This window comes from Sminthopsis crassicaudata, chromosome 4 (assembly GCF_048593235.1).
Source record: "Sminthopsis crassicaudata isolate SCR6 chromosome 4, ASM4859323v1, whole genome shotgun sequence".
In the NCBI taxonomy this organism is placed as follows: Eukaryota; Metazoa; Chordata; class Mammalia; order Dasyuromorphia; family Dasyuridae; genus Sminthopsis; species Sminthopsis crassicaudata.
In genome coordinates this window covers 142,341,501-142,366,623 of record NC_133620.1, presented here as the reverse complement: position 1 = coordinate 142,366,623, position 25,123 = coordinate 142,341,501, and the positions used below count along the sequence as shown (strand labels likewise).

Below are 25,123 nucleotides of genomic sequence, written 5' to 3'. Positions count from 1 at the left end.
CCAATCTAATTTCCTCATTTTACAGATGAGGAAATTGAGGTCCAGAAATTTGGTCAAGTTTGCACAATTAAGATCCAGACTTCCTAAGTCCCATTCCAATAATTGTTCCTTTTGCCCCACCAGCTGAAGAAACTATTCATGGAATCTTCCTCATTCATTGTTGATGAAAAGTGGTTAGCTGTTCAAATGTATTCCTTCAAAATGTGTGTGGAATTATTAGTTGAAATACTTATTTTTTAAAAAATCCTTAGTGATCATGTAATTTGTTAGGCAACTTTTTTTTTTTTTTTTTTTTAAAGAGGAATTTAATCTTCAGTGGAAATTTGAATTCACTGAGTTTGCTGGTAAGGTCAGGTACTATGTTGTATGTTTTGTAGACACTGAAATAGTTTGAAAAGCTATATATTTTGCCACGGGGCATATTCTAACACTTAAGATGGAAGACACATGTATCAGATGGCCGATTGTTGTCCATTGCTACTTTATTCTAGCTTTTATCCTCTTACATGTTCAGATTAGAATGAGATTTAGTGCCTTTTCCTTTGGAAAAAAGTTGTGAATAATAATATTTGGCATTAAGGACATTTTCTTTTGCTAGTGTAGATTCAAAAGATTTTTTATGACAGATCACTTTATGGCTTTATAAATAGTGACATATTATTTTAGGCATGTCCTGCTCTGTATAGTTTATTTTTATTTTCTCTGTAGAGTTTAAAAAGAAAAAAAAAACCTTTAAAAATGATTGCTGCAATTCTGTGTTAATTTCTACCACACCTTTTTTTGCTTGTTTTGGCCTTTGGCAATTTTCCTGTAGGTATAAAAGTTTGAATAGATTTTTCTTTACACCCTTTGGCAAAATTGCCTCTTCATCCCATCTCTACTCCTCTCTGCCTCTGTTCAGTGGAAGTAATAAGGTTTTTAAAAAAAAAGAACACTAAATTAGCAAACATTTATTTACTAAGTACCCACTGTGTGTTACTGCAAAGTTATAGGGACATTGACTTTTGCAAGGGGGTGGGGAGAGCATTTTCTTTTAAGCAGGATAATAGTATTCCCTACTGCTTAGATGAGTTCAGGAGAACTTTCTCCAGGGAGCTGGGTAAGACTCAAGGGTCTTTAGTGTTAAAGATAGACACATAATGCTTTTGTGTGAATATGAATGTAAGAAAAAAAGAACTGTTGGAGACTGTGGGAAAAGAAAACAAATATTTGATGAATGGGGGAAGGATTTGGTTTAAGTGGATATATAAAGAAAATTCATTACTTGGGTTCTGAGGAAATAATTTTACAATAACAATAATTCATATAAAATTTATACAGTTAATAGCAGGAAACTACCTTAACTTTTCACAACTAATCTAGTATATTTATAGCTTACATTGTTATAGCACTTCAAGTTTTTCAAAGCACTACATATATATTATATATATATATATATATATATATATATATATATATATATATATATATAAAACCTCATTTTATTTAGCAAATTGTGCATAAGTCAGAACCATATCCTTTCTTCTTCAATTTTTATCTCTTTTGCTACTTATCCAAATTCTTATGAATGAAATTAGTTCCAGAGCAGTTTATAATTCTGAAGCATGTCTTCATTGATTTGAAGAAAACCATGGGGGAGGCAGATTGACTTTCAGATTTTACAAATTAAAAATAAGTTCTAGTCAGAAAAAATCAATTATCCTTTGATCTTTTTTGATATTTAGGAATATTAGCTATGTGAAAACTAAATGGAAAAGAGGGAAAGAGATTTCTTTCCATCCATAGGGGAAAAAAGATCATCCAAAAAACTGTGAGGAAAGTAAACATTTTATGTGAATTTTCTGATCTTCCCTCAGATTATGCTGTAAAATTTTATTTGTGTAATGGGGAAATCCATCCCTTTCTCTTTTTTGCCCTCCAAAGTTCTTTCTTTGAGCATTAAGGACTTTAAAATTTTATCTGTGTCCTTCCCAATATCTTGAAGATGATAGGAATTTTATAAATAAATGTTTGGTTTGAATTTGATTTCAAAATAGTTTAGAGACCCAGGCCTTAAAATAAATGTTTGTTGTGTGATGTATTATGTTTTTTGCCTCATGATTGTGTGCTTTTGTTATCTTCCAAAACATCAGCAATAATATTAATTCTCTGTGAATTTGTGGGAGATAAGCAAAGTATCATCCAAGAACTAAGTATAAAAATGATGTTTTATGCAGCCAATAAAAAGAGAACTACAGAAAGAAGTAGTCATTATGGAAAATGGCAAATATAATAATGGAAAAGTTTGTGAGAGATATGTAGCTAAGATGAGAAAGAAATATACTTGGCTCTTAATTGTATGAAATATATACTTGAAGCAAAACTTTATACTTATTTGGAGTATACCTAGAACAGCTTCAGACTTGATGCTTGATTTCAGGATAATCTGGCAAAGAACTGGACTATATAAAGAATGCTATTGATTTGAACTTGTTCAAGAATGGGCCAAAATGGGGAAAGGCTGAATGTTGCTCATAAAGGGATAATGACCTGGCAAAGAATTGAAGGGATAGGAGGAAAGGATTAGCGTTGTAAGGCAAAGGAGGAAAGATGGAATGATTAAAAGATTATGCTTTGATAAAGGAATTTCAGAGTTCTGGAACATAGTGGCAGTTGCTTGTGAGTGATGTTAAGGGTTATAGTCATCTCTGTGTTGCTGAGAAGCAGTGCAGTAGGTCATGGGAACTCAGATGCTTGGAAGCTAGTGTGTTTGACCTGTAATTTGAGGGCTGGAGCTGGAGTGGAGGAAACCAGAAAGAAAGAAGTGAGTATCCTGGGGGTCAATGGAGAAAAGCTATCAGAATCCTGATTGGATGATAAATTTGAATTATATACTTGAAACAAAATGTTATACTTGTTTCCACAATTTATAGCCTGAGAGTTGCCTGGGGCCCTGAATGTTGGTGGAATAGCTAGTATGTACCAGAACTGAGCCTTGACCCCAGGTCTTTCTGACAAAGAGGCAGGCTTTTATCCTGTAGGTTCCCTCACCCCCATCATCCTTGTGCCTTTGTTTCTTCAGTACTCGGTTTCTTCCAATCAATCTCGGAATCAGAATTGGAGAGTTGGACCTCATCCAATATACAAATCAGATGAATCCTCACTCTTAATATAGCTGACAAAAAGTGGTCAGCCAGTCTCTGCCTGTGCAATACATCAGGATAAATGCCGCCATGCATGGTGCTGGGGGCTTCAAAGATTAGAAAACAAAAATGAAGTTTCCTCAAGGAGCTGATTCTATAGTAATAGCTTCTAACCAGATGTTCTTCACTGGGGTTCTGTGAGTCTGGTATTTAAAAAATATATATTTTAATACTTCTTTTAATTTGTATTTCAAAATAATTGTATTTCTTTGTAACATATTATTTTGTTCATTTAAAAAGGGGCAGCTAGATAGTGGATAGAGCACCAGTCCTGAAGTCAGGAGAACCTAAGTTCAAACCTGACCTCAGACACTTAGCACGTCCTGGCTGTGTGGCCCTGGACCAGTCACTAAACCCCAAATTGCCTCAGTAAAAAAAGAAAAATCTTTTTTCCTGAGAAGGGTCCATAGGCATCCCCGTACTGCAAAAGGTGCCCCATCACACATTCTTCCCCTTACCCCCCAAGTTAAGAATCCCTGCCAAAAGGGATCCCTCACACAAGGAGGTTTAAGCACACAGTCACAGATACACACACTCTCTCCTTCACACCCCGCCCTCTTTACACACCCACACCCTCCCCCTCTTCTTTACACTCCCCCCCCTTTTCTTTACACACCCATACCCATGTATCCGCATGCACCTAGGCACGCAGGGACCCACACATTATTAGTTCTCATTAGTTCTCACCTGCCCTGCCATAGATATCTTTAAGAGGCTTCTATTGGCGGGGGGAGGGGGGAACGCAGAAGGGGAGGGGAAGGAGGGGAGGGGGGTGGGAGGGAGGGGAGGGGAAGGAGGGGAGGGGGGTGGAGGTAGGAGGGAAGGGGTATTGAAAGTCTCCATCTAGTGGTGGAGCACATTGGGGAGAGCTTCCCATTTGATCCTCCGGGGCTCCCATAGGGTCTCAGCCCGGGCAGAACCTGGCGGGCTAAACTGCACGATGCCGTGGTGGAGCAACTGCTGTGAGTGGAAAGGGGACTTAACTGCCTTCTTTCTCGGGGGAGGACTTGGGGAAGTCTTGGCATTCCAGTTTGGCCGAAATGACCTAGCTTGACCAAGCTTTGGGGAAGGCTTGTGAGATGGAGGAAAATGGAGGGGATGGGTGGGGCATGGTAGGGATGGTGAGCAAACTGGAGGGGAAGCCCAGCCAGGGCCACGGTCAGTCGTGTGCCACCGTGAGGAGGCAGCAGGTTGGCCCTGGGCTTGGGCTGTCACCTGTGATCCACGCAGGCCCCGGGGCCATAAACTGTTAGAAAAGGTCCGGAGAGCAGGGCTAGGCCCAGACCTTCTGTTGCTACCGTGGCTGGGCCTGGTGCCAGGATGAGGCCTGCGGCCTCTGCCCGAGCCGTGTTCTGGGGATGCCCAGAGAAGGTGGCCAGCTTCTTCTGTCCTGTTGAGGGAACGAGGCCATCTGGCTAACCCCCGCATCTCACCGGGGAGGCAGAGTGGGGAACGAGGGGGAGCCCTGTGGAGGCTCAAGTGTAGTTAAAGTGCAAGTTCAAGGACATCCCGGTGAAGCATCTTCAGAGATGCGGGGCAGGATTTATTTCCTCTTCCAGAGCCTTATTAATGTGTAATTAAGGGATCTTCACTCTCAAAATACTTAATGTGGTTGTGCTGCGAAATTGTTTTTTATTCTTCTGAGTACTAGTCTGTCTTTAATGCATTGCTGATGATGTGATCAATACAGACAACAATGAGGATGGTTACCAGCTTCCTGTAAGGAAAGGAGTAGTTGTTAATGCTCAGTGGGTTTTGGAACATAGGGATTTGGGAAGAAAGGAAACAAATATTTATGATATTCCAGGCAATGTGCTAAGTGCTTTACAACAACAGTAACAACATTTGTGCGGAGCTTACCGTGTCAGGTACTATGCTTTGCAATTATTACCTCTCTTGATCCTTCCACGACAACCTATTAATAGCAGATGTTTACTTAGAGCTTACGGTATACCAGACACTCTGGTAAACACTTTGCAGTTATTATCTCATTTGATCTCACAGCAGGTAGGTGATGATATCCCCATTTACACGGTTAAATGACACAGCCGGGGTAATGAAGTGCTTGAAACTGATGGAACTCCAGACCAAGAACTTTAGCCACTTCCCAGCCTCAACATGGGTGTGATAGTGGATTCAGAGATGGAACTTTAATCTAGGTTTTCTGGTTTTAGCGTTCTCCATGCTATTTCCCCAACTTGGAATGGGCAAATACATGCATGGAGGTCTTTCCCGGGAAGACAGTATGAAAATATGAAAAATTAAATTGGAAGTCAAGCGATCACTGGAAGAGAGTACTGGATTTGGAGTCAGAGTTACTTACACTTGTTTGACCACTTAACCTCATCTGTAAAAGGGGAAATTAAACTAAAAGACTTTTCATGTCTCTTCTGCTTTGAAATGTATGAATCTGTGATGTCATAGTTCTAGATGTTGTGCATTTTATGTTTAGGGTGGATGAGGACTCTTGGACTCTAATATTGCAGTAAAGATAAGGACCTGGAGAAGAATTAGGGGAGGCATTTCTAACTGGAAAGAAGAGTGGGAGGAAAAGTTTGGGGAAAGCAGAAATGATGCTTTGTTTGGGAGCATCATGAAACAACTTTAGTAGGAGGGTAATGCAAAAAGGAAGGGTGTAAAGTTAAGTGGGGGTCAAAATATAGAAAAGTCTTAGGGTTTTTTCTTTAAGTAATGAGGAGTTGTGTTTTTGCATATTGGAATAACATATTGAACATTGTTTTTAGTATGTTTAAAATGGCAGCAATATTTAGAAGAGGGGAGAGAACTTAATAAATAGTGTAATCGGTTAAAAAATTACAAATAATAGCACATTTACATAGCACTTACTATCTGCCAGTATCTCATTTAATGCTTACAACAACCATGTGAGGTAGGCACTATCCCCATTTTGTAGATGAAGAAACTGAGGCAAACCAGTTAAATGAATGACTTCTTGAGACTACTCAATTAGTAAATGTTTGAGGTTGGAACTGAACTTTGATCTAACTCAGGTTCACTACTTTATCTACTGCTAAAACTAGCTGGACAACTGATGCTTTTTATGGTTCTAATTCATGTAATAGAAATTCTTGTTAGTGCAAATATCATGCAGTTTTCCTTTTGTTCTTTTGTCAAGTCACCAACAGCTAATTTCAAATACCCAGGTTAATTTACTAAATATATCTCACCTATGCCTAATGAAAAAGCATACTTAAATTTCCAAACTAACCAATAAAATAAGACTTGAGGAGCTTCGATAATATGGTATATTCATGAAATAATGGAAGAAATTAATATCTCCTTTGTTCAGGTCCTGATTCTGCTGTGGGCATGCTGTGTGACCTTAAAGTCAAGTCACAATCCTTTTAGACTAGTGTCCTTATTTGTTGCAACATGTGGAAATGTTACTATGTTCGAAACCATTATATGAATATAATCTTTCTTAGAACATTAACATTCTCTGATTAGTGAGTAGATGTGCATTTGTTCTCTTATATTAAGCTCCCAGTCTATGTGATTTTTAATAATATATAAAATATATGAAAAGTAAGCAACACAAAATTCTACAAAAACCAGGAAAATTTTGTCCTGATCTATTATCACAGTGCTAACACATTATATAATGCTTTAAGTTTTGCAAAGCATTCTTATCAGATCAGCATTTTTGGGTGACCATTGTAATAGTATTCTTATTTTGCAAATGAAAAAACAGGCTTAGAGATTGTAAGCCTAGCTAGGTACAGATAATTTCATTAGTACAAGTTTGGCTACTAGATAATCTTTTTTTTTTTTTTTTTTTTTTTAATGTCTGGATGGGGATGGTCCAGATTTGAATATTTAGATGCAAAGATTTTCCCCAGTTTATCTTGTCAGTTTTTTTATACTAGTAGCTTTTTATTTTTCAAAATATATGCAAAGATAGTCTTCAACACAAAACCTTGTGTTCTCCTTCTCTCCCCACTTCCCTCCTCCATTGAACAGCAAGTAATACAATATATATATATATATATATATATATATATATATATATATATATATATATATATATATATATATATATATATATTAAACATGTGCAATTCTAAACATATTTCTATATTATGCTGCATAACAAAAGTCAAGTCAAATGGATAAAAAAATGTGAAAGAAAAGCAAGCAACAGCAAAAAGGTGAAAATTCTATGTTGTGATTCACATTCAGTCCCCATAGTTCTCTTTCTGGTTCCAGATGACTGTCTCCATCACAAGTCTATTGGAATTGTCCTGAATCACCTCATTTTTGAAAAGACTCATGACGTTTTTAGAAATTCTGTTTTCTATTTTTTAAATTGGCAAAAATCTATTCCTTTCCCTTCTGCCTTCCCTTCTATTCTCCTCCCAAATTGAGAATAAATCCTTGTTATAAATGTGTAGTATAAATATTTCCTTCTCCAAAAAAAGTGTCATTTTTAGTTTGAGTCCTTCATTTCTTTATCATAGGGAGGATAGACCTGGAATTCTTGTATACCCTGATGATATGAGATTTCCCATTATCTCTTCTTTTCTCCTTCTGCCTTATAGCACTATAAATTCTTCTTACCCTCTCCATTCTTCTCTTAGCATTATCAGGAAACAGCAGAATTATTCCCAGGCCACATCATATTAAACTTTTTCTGTGATCTCAGATGATAGCATTCAGAGGGACATGTACTTACTATCTCATTTGAATATAGCATTTTATTTTTGCTTAGCCCCTTATGATTGATTCTTCTTTCATGTTTACCTTCACATGTTTCTCGTTACTCCTGTTTTTGAACTTGATATTTGTGTGCAACTCTGGTATTTTCATCAGGAATGATAGGAAGTACTCTATATATTAATGCTCTTTTTTCATCTTATAGACTATATTCAATTTTGCAGGGCAAGTTTTGCTTGATGTAGACCTTAAACCTTTGGCTTCTGAAATGTCATGTTCCACATCTCTTTACTTCTTAATTGTGTTTATTTTGTTTTGCAAAAAATATCAATTAAATAATTTTTTATTATTATCCTTTGGTTAAAAATTCAACCCAAGTCATAGCTGTGGAAAGATAATTGATCTGTTTTTTTCCTAATTTAAAAAAAATAGTATAACTTGTAATATTTAGGTCATATCTGTTTTGAGCTTAGTGTGGTATATGGCCTAAATGATGATCACCATGGGGTTTTAAGTAATTTTTGTTCTTGAAATTATAAAATTAATGCCAAATAAATTTTGCCTCAATTTAGTTCCATTCTATACCTACATACATTGCAGCCAGGAGGTAGCAATAATCTATTATCTTCAGTCTTCTGGATCATTACATTTGTTAATTAGTACATCCAAGTTTTTAAAATTAATTCAGTTTTTTTTGTTTGTATCATTGTGTGAATGGTACTTGTCCACACCTATGTCTTTTCAACTTCTTTGCTACAATAAATATTTTTTGCATATATGAGCTCTTTTTTCTTTATTTTTTCTCCCTTTGGGGTGGGGGATATATACCTAGTAGTGGTATTCTAGGACAATGTGATATTGTGACAGATTTAGTGTCTTTTTGAATATAATTCTAAATTGCTTTCCAATGTAATTGGACCAATGCAGTATTATACTTGTTTTTCTGTAATCTCTCCCATAATTGTCTTTTTTTCTTTTTTGGCATCTTTGTCAAGTTGTGAGGTAGAACTTATTAACTTTTATTTCTTTTATTTGTTTTGATTGGAAATATTTTTTCCATGCTGTTGATAGCGATTTTTTTGGTACTAAATGTCAAGTAGTTTTTATAGTTAGTGTCATCTAGTATAATTCCAAGTGTAGAAATATTTCCTTTTAATTCCCATTTTCCCACCCTTCCCCTCTTCCCCACCCCCCAGCCCATACTTCAAATAACTTTAAGTAACTCTTTGGTAGTTTGCTATAGCACTAAAAAATCTGTGAATTATTTTAATATTGCTATTTTTATTTGAGTATTGATATCCTTCCAATATTTTGAATCTCAAGAAATAATCAAGAAAGAGAAAAATTTGAAAGTAATAGGAGAAATAGGTAAATTAGAAAGACAAGAAAAGACAGTGCAACTGACAAAAATATTATCTGAGCTTTGGAAAAGATAATTTTTTCTTTTTCTAATAAAACCTTTTTATTTTTCAAAATACATGCAAAGATAGTTTTCATCATCTACCCTTGAAAAATCTTGTGTTCCAAATTTTTCTTCCTCCTTTCTACCCACCCCTTTCCTCTAGACAGCAGATATATCTATCCCCAATATATGTTAAACACGTTCAGTTCTTCTAAAAATATTTCCATATTTAAAGATAATTTTTTCTATATACTATTCTGTTAATAGTCCTAGATTTTAAGAAATAATTTACCAGTTTATGATTTGACATGATGCAGTGAAATGAGTGCTGGGTCTGGAGTCAGAGTACTTAGTTCAACTTAATTGAATCTTTAAACATTTCAACACTTAGTTTTCAACATCATAAGTTTGAAGTTAAGTGTTCTGCTACTTCAAGTGTTGCACAAGTGTTCAACATCATAAGTTTTCTTTATTCTTGTCCTGGAAATAGTTTGAACATGTTGATTAACTAAGTGTACTATTCTTGTCTTATCATAATTACTATTAACTAATTTTTACACAACACACTGAAAATCGCCTAAGTTGAGCAAGTAATATCCTGTATTTGGATGTTTGTCTACTTAGCTCAAAATTTTTGTTGTTGTTGTATAGTTGCATCAGTGATGTCCGAGTCTTTGTGACTCCATTTGGGGTTTTCTTGCCTGAAATACTAGAGTGGCTTGCCATTTCCTTTTCCAGTTCATTTTACAGATGAGGAAACTGAGTCATCCAGGGTTAAGTGATTTGCCAGGTAACATAGCTAGTAAGTGTCTGAGGCCAGATTTAACTGAGGTCCTAATGATTTTAGGGCTGGTGCTTTATCCATTATGCTCCATAGTTGCCCTATGTGCACCCACCCACATCCACCCTTCCTCTCTTAAACACACACACACACACACACCCCCAAAAAAACAAAACAAAACAAAAAAAACCTACTTGCCTACATCTCTCCCTCTTTTCTTTTTAAGGCCAATTCAGGTTCAACTTCCAGCATGATTCTCTCCACCAAGAATGAACATTTTATACTTCTCTGTTCTGATCCTTTTCTATTCATTCAGTCAGGTTCTAACTGATACTTCTATTTGTGTACATATTTCTTCCATTTGCTTTTAGATTGTACCCTCAATAAGTAGAGACTTTCATTTAATCTTTTGCATCTTTAATACTTGGCGTATTACCTTGCACATTTGACTGACTGTTTTTGTCACTGAATCAAACATATTCCTTTTCAGCTGAAGATAATTCCATTTGATAGAAAGTTAACTAATAAATTAAGTTTTTCAATCTACAATGAGCAGGTTCTTATTCCTTTTTCGATCTTCTCCAAAAAAAAAATAAAGAACATCATTTTTGTTGCCTTTTATTTCTATTTTCCTGACATTTTTAAAAATAGCTTTTTATTTACAAGATATATGCAGGGGTAATTTTATAGCACTGATAATTGCCAAGCCTTTTGTTCCAATTCTTCCTCTCCTTCCCCCCCACTTTCTTCCCCTAGATGGCATGTTGACCAATACATGTTACATATATTAAAATATAAATTAAATACAATATATGTATACATGTCCAAACACTTATTTTGCTGTACAAAAAGAATTGGACTTTGAAATAGTGTACAATTAGCTTGTGAAGGAAATAAAAAAATGCAGGGCGGACAAAAATAGGGGTATTGGGAATTCTATGTAGTGGTTCTTAGTCATCTCCCAGAGTTCTTTCTCTGGGTGTAGCTGGTTCAGTTCATTACTGTTCTATTGCAATTGATTTGGTTCATCTCATTGTTGGAGAGGGCCACATCCATCAGAATTGATCATCATATAGTATTGTTGTTGAAGTATATAATGATCTTCTGGTCCTGCTCATTTCACAGAGCATCAGTTCATGTAAGTCTCACTAGGCCTTTCTTTAAATCATCCTACTGGTCATTTCTTACAGAACAATAATGTTCCATAATATTCATATACCATAATTTATTCAGCCATTCTCCAATTGATGGGCACCCACTCAGTTTCCAGTTTCTGGCCATTACAAAGAGGGCTGCCACAAACACTGTTGCATGTACAGGTCCTTTTCCCTTCTTTAAGATTTCTTTGGGATATAAGTCCAGTAGTAACACTGCTGGGTCAAAGGGTATGCACAGTTTGATAACTTTTTGAGCATAGTTCCAAATCATTCTCCAGAATGGCTGGATGTATTCACAATTCCACCAATTGTGTCCCTGTTTTCCCACATCCCCTCCAACATTCTGCATTATCTTTCCCTGTCATTCTAGCCAATCTGACAGGTGTGTAGTAGTATCTCAGAGTTGTCTTAATTTGCATTTCTCTGATTAATAATGACTTGGAGCATCTTTTCATATGGCTAGAAATAGTTTCAATTTCTTTGAGAATTGTCTGTTCATATCCTTTGACCATTTATCAATTGGAAAATGGCTTAATTTCTTATAGAGTCAATTCTCTATATATTTTGGAAATGAGGCCTTTATCAGAACCTTTGACTATAAAAATGTTTTCCCAATTTATTGCTTCCCTTCTAATCTTATCTGCATTAGTTTTGTTTATGCAAAAACTTTTCAATTTGATATAATCAAAATTTTCTATTTTGTGATCAATAATGATCTAGTTCTTCTTTGGTCATAAATTCCTTCCTCTTCCACAGGTTCCTGATACTTCTTAAAGGATCATGCCATTTTTTTTTTTAATTGTTATTTTTCCTTTTAAAATCTGGACTTAGTTGATGAGATTTCTAACATCATTATCAGTCTTTCTCATATTAAATCTACAATGATGGAGAATATATAAAGAAATACAAAGACATTGTGGTATCAGAACTGCTGGTTTTAATTTCTTATCTTTTTTTTTTTTTTTTTTTCCTGCACGCTGATAAAGCTGGAAAGAATAGTAAAATAGCCATAAAAGAGAAATAAAACCTAGTTAATCAACACCTGAATTTGAAGTGTTGATGGCACATAGCCACTAAAAAAAAGAAAAAGAAGAAAAAATTCAGTCATATAGAAATAATGATTGATAAGAGCACTAGACCTAATTTTAAATTCAAGATCTTTTATTATATAGCTTTGTGTTCTTTTGAAAATCTCTTAATGTTCCAAGGAATTAGTTTTCCAAATTTGAGGGAATAGGACTTGTGCCAAAAACTTCCCAGCTCGAATGTTCAATAAAATGAAACCTATTACAAATTGATTTCTGCAAAGTTTAAGGTAATTGATATTTCAAGGGTAAGAAAGGTAGTGAAAAGTAAATTTACTTGTGAAGCAGTTCCAGGACCACAATGTTGAGGATGATTTTGGTTAATTTATAAATTTGAGAATCTATATTTAATGCTATAATTATGGAATTTTCATAGTTTTTTTGTGACTCTCCTTTTAGGTTGGCACATTCACTAAGTTTGCAAAATATTTTAGATCCAGTATTCAGAATGACCATGGTGCACTTAAGAAGTGATTAAAAAGAGGCAAAAAAGTCAGTGAATGGGTATACAGGTTTTTTTTTTGGCTACTAAGAGATCTTGGTTTTTATTATTAAAGTTTATTTTTAAAATGGATGTTTAATATATTGCATTTAATTTATACTTTAACATATTTAACATGTATTGGTCAACCTGCCATGGGGGGAGGGGAGAAGGAGGGGAAAAATTAGAACAAAAGGTTTGGCAATTTTAGATTTTGAAAGATATTGGAGGAGATATTAAATTGCCTGGAAAGTTGTGTACTAGCTTAGAAATGACTTTGGAGTGATGTATGTAGAGTTTAATAAACTATATTAGTGTGGCTTTATGGTCAGTTATAATTGTTTTGCATTTTAAATGAATACATTTATTAAATCATTATTTTAACTATTTTCTTTTATTTTCTTTTTTCCAATAGTTGGACAAAGAGACTCCGAAAACATGATTGAAAAAGATGAGCTGGATAATACTCTGGTAGCTAGATCAGCATCTAGTGTGCAGGATGTTCAGGGGACTGTGCATGAAATAATTGAGCAAATGCCTTTGTCAGAAGATAATATAGAAGAGTTGGAGCAACCTACAGAATCTCACTCAAATGATGTTGGATTTAAAAAGGTGTTTAAGTTTGTTGGCTTTAAATTTACTGTGAAAAAAGATAAGAATAATGATAAGTCTGACCCTGTTGAATTACTCACAGTCAAAAAAGATGAATATGATGATGTAGAAGCAAATGGAACTGATGATTATCAAGATTCTGGTTCAGAAAATGAAGCATTATCTAAAGAGATTGAATCAACTCAATTAATTGGGACAGATGAAGAAAGCCAAAAAGAGAGTGCAGATCCTGAGGAATGCAAGAATTCTGATGAAGAGAAACAAGAAAAAGTAGGCAACAAGTCTGAATCTGAAAGTATATCATCATTCAAAAAGTTTTTCAGTCTAGGTTGGGCTGGCTGGAGAAAAAAGACCAGTTTGAAGAAATCTAAGGAGGATGAGCCAGACACTTCCGAGAAGAAAAAGGAACAAGAAGTGGGAAAAGGCGATATAGTTGAAATTTATGAAGGAAAGAAAAAGGATACTGCTGAACAATCAACTGAACATCTACCCCACCATGAGGCCATTGAAAGTACAAAAAATTTCAGTGTGTCTGAGAATGAAAAAGTACATAGGTCTCCTGAAGATCAAGTTCAAGGACAAATACCTTCTGAAGAGAAAGCTGCTCCTTTAGCCACAGAAGTGTTCGATGAAAAGGTAGAAACAGTAGCAGAAGTTCATGTCAGTACCCTGAAAGAGCAAGAACAAATAGAAAATCAAAGTGATGAAGTAGAACAGGATGTTGGGTCTTTTGTCCTTGCAGCAATTGAAACAAATGCAGATTTGAAGAAAGCTGAAGTGACAGAGAAGTTGGTCAAGACCAAAGAAGTGGTATGTGCTTCAGGAGATGATTATGTTAAACTAGCTGAACCAAGTCCTGAAGTATCAGTCTTGTGTCAGCAACATGAAGGTATCACAAATGAGGTAGAAATACTGTCCTCACAAGAAAGGGGGAAATTGCAAGGAAGCCCATTAAAGAAACTTTTTATTGGTACTGGATTAAAAAAACTGTCTGGAAAGAAACATAAAGGGAAAAGAGGAGATGATGAAATGAAGCCAGATGAATCAGGGGAGCTTACACAAGTGTCAGGAGATTCTCCAGAAACTCCAGAGGAACAAAAAGGTGAAAGTTCTGCTTCATCCCCTGAAGAACTGGCTGAGGTAACCTCTGTAGAGAAACGTATTGTAGAAGCACCACAGGAAGTTGAGATTGAAGAAGAAGGTACTGTTTCAGATGGAGAAAGAAAAAGAGAAGGTGTCACTCCCTGGGCCTCTTTTAAAAAGATGGTGACACCCAAGAAACGTATTAGGAGGCTTTCTGAAAGTGATAAGGAAGATGAAATTGAAAAAGTAAAGAGTGCTACTCTTTCTTCGACTGAAAGTGCAGTCTCTGATAATCAGGAAGAGATGAAAGGACATGGGGAAGATCAGAAGATAGAAGAGCCAAAGCGTAAAGTTGATACTTCAGTGTCCTGGGAAGCCTTAATTTGTGTTGGATCTTCCAAGAAAAGAGCAAGAAAGTCGTCATCTTCTGATGAAGAAGGAGGTTCTAAAGTTGTTAATGGAGATTCCCAGAAAACAGAAGATGCAGAAAAAAGTAAAGAATCTGGGACTGAAATAACACATATAAATTCCCATGAAGGTGATCAAGGGCAGATAAATTCTTCCCCTGAGCTAGCTGGAAGCCCCGTTGAAGGAGAGGGAGTTTCCACATGGGTGTCATTTAAAAGATTAGTTACTCCAAGAAAAAAGTCAAAATCAAAAATGGAAGAGAAAAATGAGGAATCTGTAACTATTTCTGGCATAGAACATTCTCTTTCAGAGATAGAACCTGTGAAAGAAGAATCTTGGGTTTCAATCAAGAAACTCATTCCTGGTCGGAGAAAGAAAAGGTTAGATGGGAAACAAGAACAAATTCGTGCTGAAGAAGACCAAACAGAAGTTAATGAAGATGATTCTGACATCCCAGCTGTTGTTCCTTTATCTGAATATGATGCCGCAGAACAAGAGAAAATTGAAGCCCAACGAGCAAAAACCATTGAAGCAGAAAAAAGTCTGCATGAGGACAAATCTGATCAAGTAGAAGGTCCAAGAACACAGGAGACAATTGAGGGACTGGTTCATGCAGTTAGTGTGACTGTTGTAGAGGGGGAAAGAGCAGTTACAAGTATTGAAGAAAGGTCACCATCCTGGATTTCTACTAAAATTACAGAACCTGTTAAAGAAGCATCAGATCAGCCAAAACAGCAGACTGAGATATTTGAAAAAGAGGTCCTTGTTGAAATACCTGTTGCTAAAACCTTGCCAGATATAAAAGACACTAGCAGTGATACGATAGTTAGTGAGCTAGAGTTAACTTCTGAAGCAGTGACAGCTCCAGAAGAGGCAACAGAAATAACCGAAGCCTCTTGTGCAGAAGAAACTACTGAAATGGTTTCTGCAGTTTCACAGTTGACTGACTCTCCTGATACTACAGAAGAAGCTACACCTGTGCAGGAAGTTGAAGATGACACACCAGATTTAGAATCTCTAAAGCAACGAACTCAGGAAATAATTCAGGCAGTTATAGAAAAAGTTAAGCAATCTGAAGAATCTGAGATTACAGAAACGATTGTTTCAGGGGACACATTTTTAACAGTTCAGAGTCTTGAAACTAAAATACCAGAGAAAGTGAATGAGAAAAAAGCTGAACAAAGTGGTGATCACCAAGAGATCAGCTTAGAAATTGGAGAAGCAGCTGGGTTAGATAACACTAAAGTGATGCATGCTGAGGTGCAGGAACAGGTACAAGGAGCAAAAACTGAAGATAAAACTATTAATGATGGGCAACAAGAAATAATTGAACAAACACCTTCAAAAACCTTACATAAGTTTAATGAAGTTGAAAGGAGTTTAGAAGTGAAGGAATGTAGAACATACAATGATTTTACAACTTATCATGTTGAGAGTACAGGTATTGAGACATCACAAATTCCAATGAAACGGAAAACACCAGTTGAAATAAATATAGATGGAGGTACTCTCCTGGTACATTTTGAAGATATAAGTATAAAACAACAAGAAGGCAGTGACGGTGATTCTGCACCTGCATTAGGATCTGAAAGTGTAGAAACAACAGTGGTCACTGTGTCAAGTGATAAACCTCCAGAAAGTCCTGGTTTCCAGTCTTCACAGGGAAATAAAGAACAATCTAAAGTAGAAGAGGAACAGATAGTTACTCAAACATTACAGAACATTTCAGGAACTAAAGTGGTGCAAGATTCAGGTCCCATTGTTGATCAGGAAATGAAAGATACAAACATTGCAAAAGAACCAATCTCTTTAGACATGGAAGTGATGGAATTACCTGATCAGACCAAGGCACACCAAGTTGAACTGAAAGATGAAAAAGTTACAGAAGAAGAAATTGAACTTCAAATCAGTTCTCACTCAGCTTCAATGGAGAAAAAGGTCTTGGTTCAGGAAGAGACAATATCCTCAGAAATTCTCAAAATGCAGAGCTCTAAGACTCAAAAAGCATCTTTACCATTAACAGCTGCAGCAATAGTAGAAGAGGCTATAGCAGAAGCTGTCAAACTTTCAGAAACATCAGTTGAAACTCTGGATTCTGTAAATGTTCAATTAATAACTGAAAAAATACCCTCTGAAAGCCTGAAAGACTCTGATATTGCTTGGAAAGACCAAGCAATACTCATGGAAAAGCAGTCTCTAACAGAATCTGTACTTCAAGAAAAAGCAAAAACAGTAGTGGTATCTGCTACTCCAGAGACTATCAAAAGTTCTGATTTCATAAAAAGACCAAAAGAAGGGTCTCAGAAGCTCTCAGATGCAACCAGTGTTGAAGTTGTTTCCCAGGTAGACAAACCAACTCTAAGCCAAGTAGAACTTGGAAAGGATGAAGATATGTTGAACATCAAAACCCAGAATACCATAATTGTACACAGTGTTATTCAGACTGCTGTTGATCAACTTGGTAATGACAAAGATCTAAGCCCTCAAACTTTTGCACTTAATGCAGAAGGTCAGGCTCAGATAAGAAAATCTGAAGAGAGCGTATCTGAAAGAGATGAAAATGAACTGATAACACAGCGTGAAATTAAATTTTTTACAACTGAAGACTTAGGACCAGCAGCTTTTGAGGAAACTTCAGAAACTCTAATTTTTGATATTTACAAAGATGCCTCTTTTTCTGAAAGTTTTGAAAATATAGTGGCTGTTGAGGTACAGACATCTGAAGAAGCCTTTGAAACAATGACTGGGCCAGAAATTGACAGTGCAATGTCAGGAGAAGTATCTGATAAGCTAAAATATATACCTAAAGGAGAAACTGAAGATGACATTGTAGGTGAATATTCAGATGACCCAAAATTATTCCCAAGAGAAAGTAATGACATAGACCTATGCAAAGAGTCCTTAGATTCCAATGGACTAAAACTAAAGGAAACTGTCCAGGGTCTGGAATGCCAAGAAAGACTAGTAGTTCAGATAGAAAAAGAAATTTATAACCAGTCAGTAGAAGATATCAAAACACAGACACAAGAAGAGGTACATAAAAATGATGAGCCTTGTGAGTCACCACCGAAATCGGCACTGAAGGAGTCCTGAGGCATAATGTAAGTCTAGTGCTTTTTTTCTTATAAAATAATATTCCACATTTGTAATACATCTACAATTTTATATGTATGCTCTAATTTTCTTACGATAGTTCTGTGAGATTTTATTGCCATATGGAGGAGAGAGCTCAAAAAATTCAAGTGATGATTGAGTGGCCTACCTACTGTAAAACAATAGTTGTGCTTTTACTTTAGTTTGATTCTAACTGAAACATTTGAAAAATAAATTTTGGTTTCGGCTTTTTGATAAAGGTCAGTAGCAACTCTAATCCCTGTTGTGCAGTCCTGATATTTCACAAAACTAATGAATGAGTCTTTGAAATTGGGACTTTATCTAAATTTGGCCTATTTAAATACGCAATCAATTACCTTTTGAGGCATAGTAGGACATGAATTGGCTAAAACATGGCAGATTTCAGGTTTTCCCTCTAAACAGTCTGGTTCTGAGAAATAAAATTCACTTTTTGAATCATTTGAGAAAAGAAATTATTCAACTTAATTTTTGGTTCATATAAGGCAAATTTCTGTCATCCTTAAAATAGCATATAATGACAGTAAGCAAACATTTCTGCTTTATTTTTAATATTTTATTGATGCTTTTGTGTTTTTTATTAAAAATGGCTTTCTTCCTCTTGAACCCTCCACTTTGACCAAAAAAAAAAAAAAAAAAAAAATTAACAGATGACTAAAAAACCCAACATTTTCTAATGGTATATACTTCCTGCAGTATACCCTTTTGTTTCTTTAAATATCAAAGAGACGTTTTAAAAATGTCAGTAAAATAAGCGTCTTTTGCAAGCTCATAGGATAGATGTCAATGATGGATAAGCTCTTCTCACCAATTCCCCTCCAAGATTAATCAGGAGAAAAAGTAGGGAGGGAGAGAAGGAAACCCTTTAAAGTTTGGATTTCAGTGAGGGCCCTATTACCAATATCAAGAACAAAATATCACTTTGTTTCTGATGAGTAAATTATAGTTCTCTGGAACCAAGGATGACTTGAAATTAATTTGTTGGTCTGCTTTATAGTATTTTCATTTGTCTATTTAAGTTGTTTGGAACATTGTATTCCTGGTTCAGCTTATGCCTCAATTTTCTGCATTTCTCTTTGGTCATTTATTATGACAGAATTGTGTCCCATTACATTCGTATATCATAATTTGTTCATTTCCCACTCCTACTTTGCTTTTCAGCAAACCCAAGTGTGGTTTTTCTAAATTGGTCTGTATTTGTCATTGCTGGGGAAAGAAAGTTGGTGTAGAGGGGTGGGGAATGCCTATGCTGACTGTCCTTTCAGAGCCCCAGGACACTGGAGGAGCAGAGAAAGTCGCCTATCTGCACTGCTAGAAATTCTTTATTGGAAGCTTCGTGCATTGAATCTGATCATATTTTTTAATTGTCTGGCATACAGTTCACAGAGTATTCTAGCTTATACCTCTTTAAAAATGAATGTCTCAGATATTGATTTTTTTGCTTTTTTTTTTTTTTTTTTTTTTTTTTAATCCCATTTTACTGATGAGGAAAATGAAACTGAGAAGGGTAGAATGAGCCCAAATCTCATAGAATATACAAATTGCATAGTTGAAAGGGCCCTTAAAAGTCATCTAGTCCAACCTATAACTGAATTCTCTCTATAGTTCACTTGCTCAGAGGAGGTGGTTGTCCTTCATTCTCGAAGAAGACCTTGACATTAGGGAAGTGATGCCCTGATGTGACTTTTCCCCTCCAGAGCTTGGTCCAGTGATAAACATATAGAGCAAGAAGACTGGAGATGGCCTGGATGAACCTTGTCTTAAAGACCCTCTATATAAGGAGAACCTTTTACTTCCTGAGCCAGCACTATCCCACTTTGGGTTAATTCTTATTGTTTTTTGTTACATCACGCCCAAGTTTTTCCTCTTTTTACTTGGTTCCATTTTCTGAAAGGGAAAAAAAAATCAAATGTCTCATCCCTTTCACAGTCATTCAGATACTTGGAGATGGGCTCTTAGCTCCCTTGATCTTAGATTTCTTCCCTTCCATAGGTTACACATTCCCAATATGCTTTTGAGGCCTTTCCACATTCTGGCTACCTTTCTCCTGGTATTCTCTATTTCATCCATACTTTTAAATATTGCAATTCTAAAAACTAACTACAATAACCTAGATAGAGTTTGAGCAGGATGGGGTCATAATCAAAATTATTAACCTTTAGACTTTGCTTTAATCATTGCAGAATCTTTCACATACATTTATACAATAATGTTGAACAAAAATTACTAACCATTAGTCTTTGTTTTAATGGTTGCAAAACCCTTCACATACATTTGTACAACAATATTGAACAACAATTTACCTCTTCTCCATCCTCTCCAAGGTATATGACATTATTTTTGCTTATTTAAATTTTATTTTCTATATATCCACATGCAAAGTAGAATATATATGAAATTATTAACTTTTATTTGTTAACTTTGTAGTTGATTTCAAAATTACAAAACAAATTCAACCTCATAAAGGTGCTCAAGTTTGTATTAGGTTCCCCTCTTTTCCTAGTCTTCTCCCTCTCTAACTCTGTAGCTTTTTTAGATGTGTATCTATGCTTGATTTTTTTGAACACAAATATGTCATCTCAACTCAATTAAATTTATTCTAATTTTCTAGTTTGATTTTTTTTTTTTTTTAATCTCAATTTTATCTTTTGATGAGTAACTCTTTCTCCTACAAGTTATGTTTCAGGAAAATTTGTAAAACATACCATCTATCTATCTTTATCCAGTTCACTGATGATAAAACTTAGCACAGAGTCATACACAAAGAAATGTTACTTCAAGTATACATTAACCCATTCATGATTTCTTGTTGGTGTTTGGCTGTTTTTTTTGGCCAGGAGATTTACTGGTAGAATTAAGGAAGGCCTGTGAAAACTTCCCACACTCTTCATCATTCTGGCCTGGACTATTATGAGCTAGAAAGTTGTGGTGTAGTCCTGGGACTGTTTTTTTATTAACTTCACCCCAGGTAAATTGATCTGTGACTTGCACAAGTCCTTTTGGTAAAGAATACTAGAAAAGTTTTATTTATTTATTTTAAGAACTTTGTTTAGGGAGCTTCTGAGATGTCTAATTGACTGCCTTTAATCTCCTTGATCTGGGAACAGTTATTCAGTGGTCTGACATACTACCAATTAGGCCATCTTCTCCAGCTTGGCCATAGAATATCATGAATGACCTTTATTAAATTCTTTGCTAGAAGCTAGGTAAATTAACTCTAACTACAGCACTTCCTTGATCCTAATCACAAAATAAAAAGAAATGAGGCTATTCTCAACCCATTTGTTTATTGTTTCATTTTTAGACTTAAAGAGTGCCCTTTTCCTTTATGAATGTTGACATTCCTTTAAGTTCCAGTATTTTTCTAGGATTAGAAATCATTTTTTCTAGTCTATAATTTTCAGACTCCATTCTCTGGAACTGTTAGTAGCAGAAAGCATTCTGTTTTACTGAAGGGTGGAAATTGCTCCAGGATTGGGAAATTATATTCCTCTGGGGTAGGGCCTGTTGGTGAGATATCCCCCAATAATGGGGCATGAGTAAAGTTATTCCAGGTTGGGCTGGTAACTGAGAGAAGAAAACTTGCCTCATTAAGTTCTGCAGCTTTTCTTAAGGAAGCTTTCTGCTTTGTGGTCCCTACTCCAAATGGTATCTGTACTCAAGTTTATAAAATTAAGAAAGATAGTTTGTCAACTGCTATTCAGAAAATAAATAATGCAAGATATGATTTACATAATTATCCTTATTTATCCAGTTTATTTGAAGTATGTTTTAAAGCAAAATATTCTTTTAGGCTAGAGGCAAAGCTAAGAAATACACAATTATCCAGACTGTGGTCTCTTTTCACTTCTGCAGAATGGTAGGAAAATGGGTAGATAGTATGAAGATTCATTTTGTCAATTAGTTGTTGGTATTGTAAGTTTGACAATCTTATTCGGTGACTCAGCAGACATATTATTGAAACTGAAACATATTTATATTCACATTCTCCAAATGAAACTATAGAAGACAAAGAAAATGGAAGCTAAAAGAAAGGCTAGCTAAAGGGAGAGGCAGATAAGTGATAAGGGGTTTGCTATATGCCCAATGGCAAAAATCACGATTTGATGGAAATTCTTGGGAGTATTTCACTTTGTTGTGCTCATGTTGAGCATTGACAAAAAGATTATCATGAAGTTAACTGTAGTTTATGTATATATATCTCTGAACTAGATCAAGTAAAGACATGGATCAGTGTTGGATATAAGACCCCCTTTTTAGCTTCTATCCTTATAAGATCAAATTTCAGTGTATTGGCGGGGGGATAAGATAACCAAGTGCTTTGGGGGGAAAAAGTAAAGGATAAAATTAATTCTTAGGCCTTGGACTTTTACCCATTACAAAATCAGCAGAAGATGTCACATACACAGTAAAGTCACCTTTCTGAGGGCATCAGAAGGGAGTGAGTGGGCAAGTTTTAGTAAACAATATATTTCAATAAGCCACATATTCACAGTTAATTGAAAATTTAGAGAATTCAGGATTGATTTAGATAAACTAAAATAGTTTCTTGACTCCTTCAACAAAAGCTATCTCATATCAAAGTACTGCCTTATAGACAAAAGTATCTCTGTTCTAGACAGGTGTCTCCCATGCACATGGATGTGTACTCATAATTTCAGGGAGTTGTGGTAAAAAGTATACAATAGTGCAGTGTGAACTAGAAAGTGATATTTAAATGTCATGTTTTGCATCCTATAATTTTTTTTATTAAAAAGCTTACTAATTAGGAGAAGAAAAAAAGTAAAAAGTGCATAGCAGAGACTAAAAAAATCTAGAAGGAAGCAAAAAAAAAATGCTATTGAATAACTTGAATACAGTATAGTATCATAGCTTTTCTTCAAGTGGGAATTTACTATTTTCTGTTGAATGCTCTGTTTACATGGAAATGTTCTAAATCCTCTCTGTTCTACTGTTTGTGGAGATGTGTTTTTGTTTTTTATTTGGTATTTAAATTTAAAATGAATAAAAATGTACACAGAAAACCTCTAAAAACTAATTTTTGTTGAGGTTTTAATTATTTTGAGTCCCCGTGTACGATATCCGTCATTAATGAGGATGCTCACATACTTATTGTTTTTTTTCCTCCTTTCATTGTCTTGGTACAGAGAAGAATCTACTCATCCTGTTTCTCACTTTTATTCTTTTTTTTTTTTTCCCCTCTGTAGTTAATTCAGAATGTGTATCGTAGGACCAGAATGTGAAGAAGGCCATGTAAGAAAGTGAAGGCTGCTGCTGATTAGACTCAAGACTAATGTTCCTGATCTGTGAGAACAGAAGATTAGGTCTTACTACCTGAAGCCATTCCTAGAGAGCCACTGACAACCCTGAGACATCAGGAGCTATACACATCATTCTTTTAAGTTTGGATGTTAACATGTCATTTCCTCTTTTTGAGACATTTCTCTTTTTTTTCCACTTGATAACACGTGATGTTTCTGATTTAATGACCTTACTTCTGAACCATGAGAGGAGTTGGAAACCTTTAGTTTCTTATATTCCCAAACTTAGTTTAAAATTCTTCCAAAACTGGAGTGTAATTCTTTGTGTATTTATATGTATATCTTAAATAAACTTTGTTCTGTTTTTATTGTATATTTTCCTTCACTTACTGGTTAAGGAGATATTCTATCATACATTCTTTGAAGTGCTGAGTGCACATGACTATAATTAAAGCCCTGTGGAATTTTGAGCCACAAGCAAACAATAAATGAGGCTTCGTTTGCGACTTTCATGAGAGATCTTCCTATTTCAAAGGAACAATTCCTACTTTAGATATTCACTCATGTTTATATCCCCATTTCTATCATTACTCTGAAAGAGCGGCTCTTTCACTCTGAAGAGTGAAAATTTGTGGAAGAGAGTCAGCTTGCTGATGGATTTTGCTTTAAGCTCTGGTGAAAGTTATCAGGAAGTCTCAACAATTTCAAATTCTGCTAATTTTTAGGCCCTCCTTGATCATTTCAGAATGGATGTTTAGACATGAATGTGTACTGAGCAAAAGAAAAATGTTTTTGATTTTACAGAGAAAATACATTGCTTAAAGTTTTTAGATTCTATTGTTCTTGTATCCTAAATCATATCCACATACACACAGCATGAAATAAGACAAGTTCTTTAGAAAGTGGTTTTTGATAGATATTAGATTATGTCTTCTCCATATATATATAATATATATATATATGCCCACTTGTCTTAACAGTGTTTCATTATGTTCATATACATTTGGTAAACTGTGATTTGACAAGTGATTTAAATAAAATATTTGCTTACACTTAGGTTTGTTGGTTTTATTAGAATGTAGGGAACCTGGAACTATGTAAAATTTAGCATTTGGGTCATTGTAATAATCAAATCAGGAAGGCATGAACTGCTAAGCTCTGAATGGATTAAGGGGGAATCAAAGCATCATTTTAAAAGATGGCTGTTTTACAGAAGTTTAACAGAAGTTAAATACAGCATATTTAAAACCTATGTTTAGTGGCAGAGCTTTATTATGCTATTGGCAAAGACTAGCCATCTACCGACTGTCATTATTAGTACAATTCTACCATCTGGTGGTGATTTCTTGAAAGTTACTCAGTTTTCTGGGGTACGGTTACCATCCTCACTTTAAAATTGCCTAATATTTAAAGAGCAAATTAGTTATTCTGTGAAAAAATCCCATAAATAAAAAGTACTTGGGGTAATACCTAAAAAATTTGGAAAAATGTCAGAATACTTCCAATTATGATCTTTCACACAAATTAGCATGAAAAGTTTCAAACATTGGAGCCCTTTGTTATACTGTAATTGTCACATGTAATGTCTTTCTATGTATATATCTGTGTAGTGTTGCTTTTTCATTTTCTAACTTACTAACATTAATATTAAATATTTAATACTTGGAGAACTAAGACCTGCAAATCCATTTGGCCAAAATGTCTCTCCTTTCCCCATTTAATTTACTGATAAAGTTTGTTACTTATGAGACTGGAAGATATTTCCTCTGCTGTTGTGAACAAGCATGGCTACCTAAGAAAAATTAGCCATAGAATTTTGCTATTCACCTTAGGGCACTTCATATTAAATAATGCACAATGGCCTT

The 25,123-nt window shown here is 35.2% G+C and overlaps 1 protein-coding gene across 3 annotated transcripts in view; it reads left to right on the top strand.

Moving 5' to 3' along the window:
* AKAP12 (A-kinase anchoring protein 12) overlaps positions 1-24,088 on the top strand; it is a 120,584-nt gene extending 96,496 nt beyond the window's left edge. For 2 of the 3 annotated variants that reach the window (XM_074309551.1, XM_074309552.1), the window contains 2 exons: positions 13,178-17,966; positions 23,205-24,088. In XM_074309551.1, the coding sequence (XP_074165652.1) occupies positions 13,178-17,958 (4,781 nt within the window). In that variant the 3' untranslated portion in view covers positions 17,959-17,966; positions 23,205-24,088. Of the gene's footprint in view, positions 1-4,050; positions 4,145-13,177; positions 17,967-23,204 lie in introns of those variants that run through there. The other variant, XM_074309553.1, reaches the window with a different exon arrangement.
* The last annotated feature ends 1,035 nt before the right edge of the window (positions 24,089-25,123 follow it).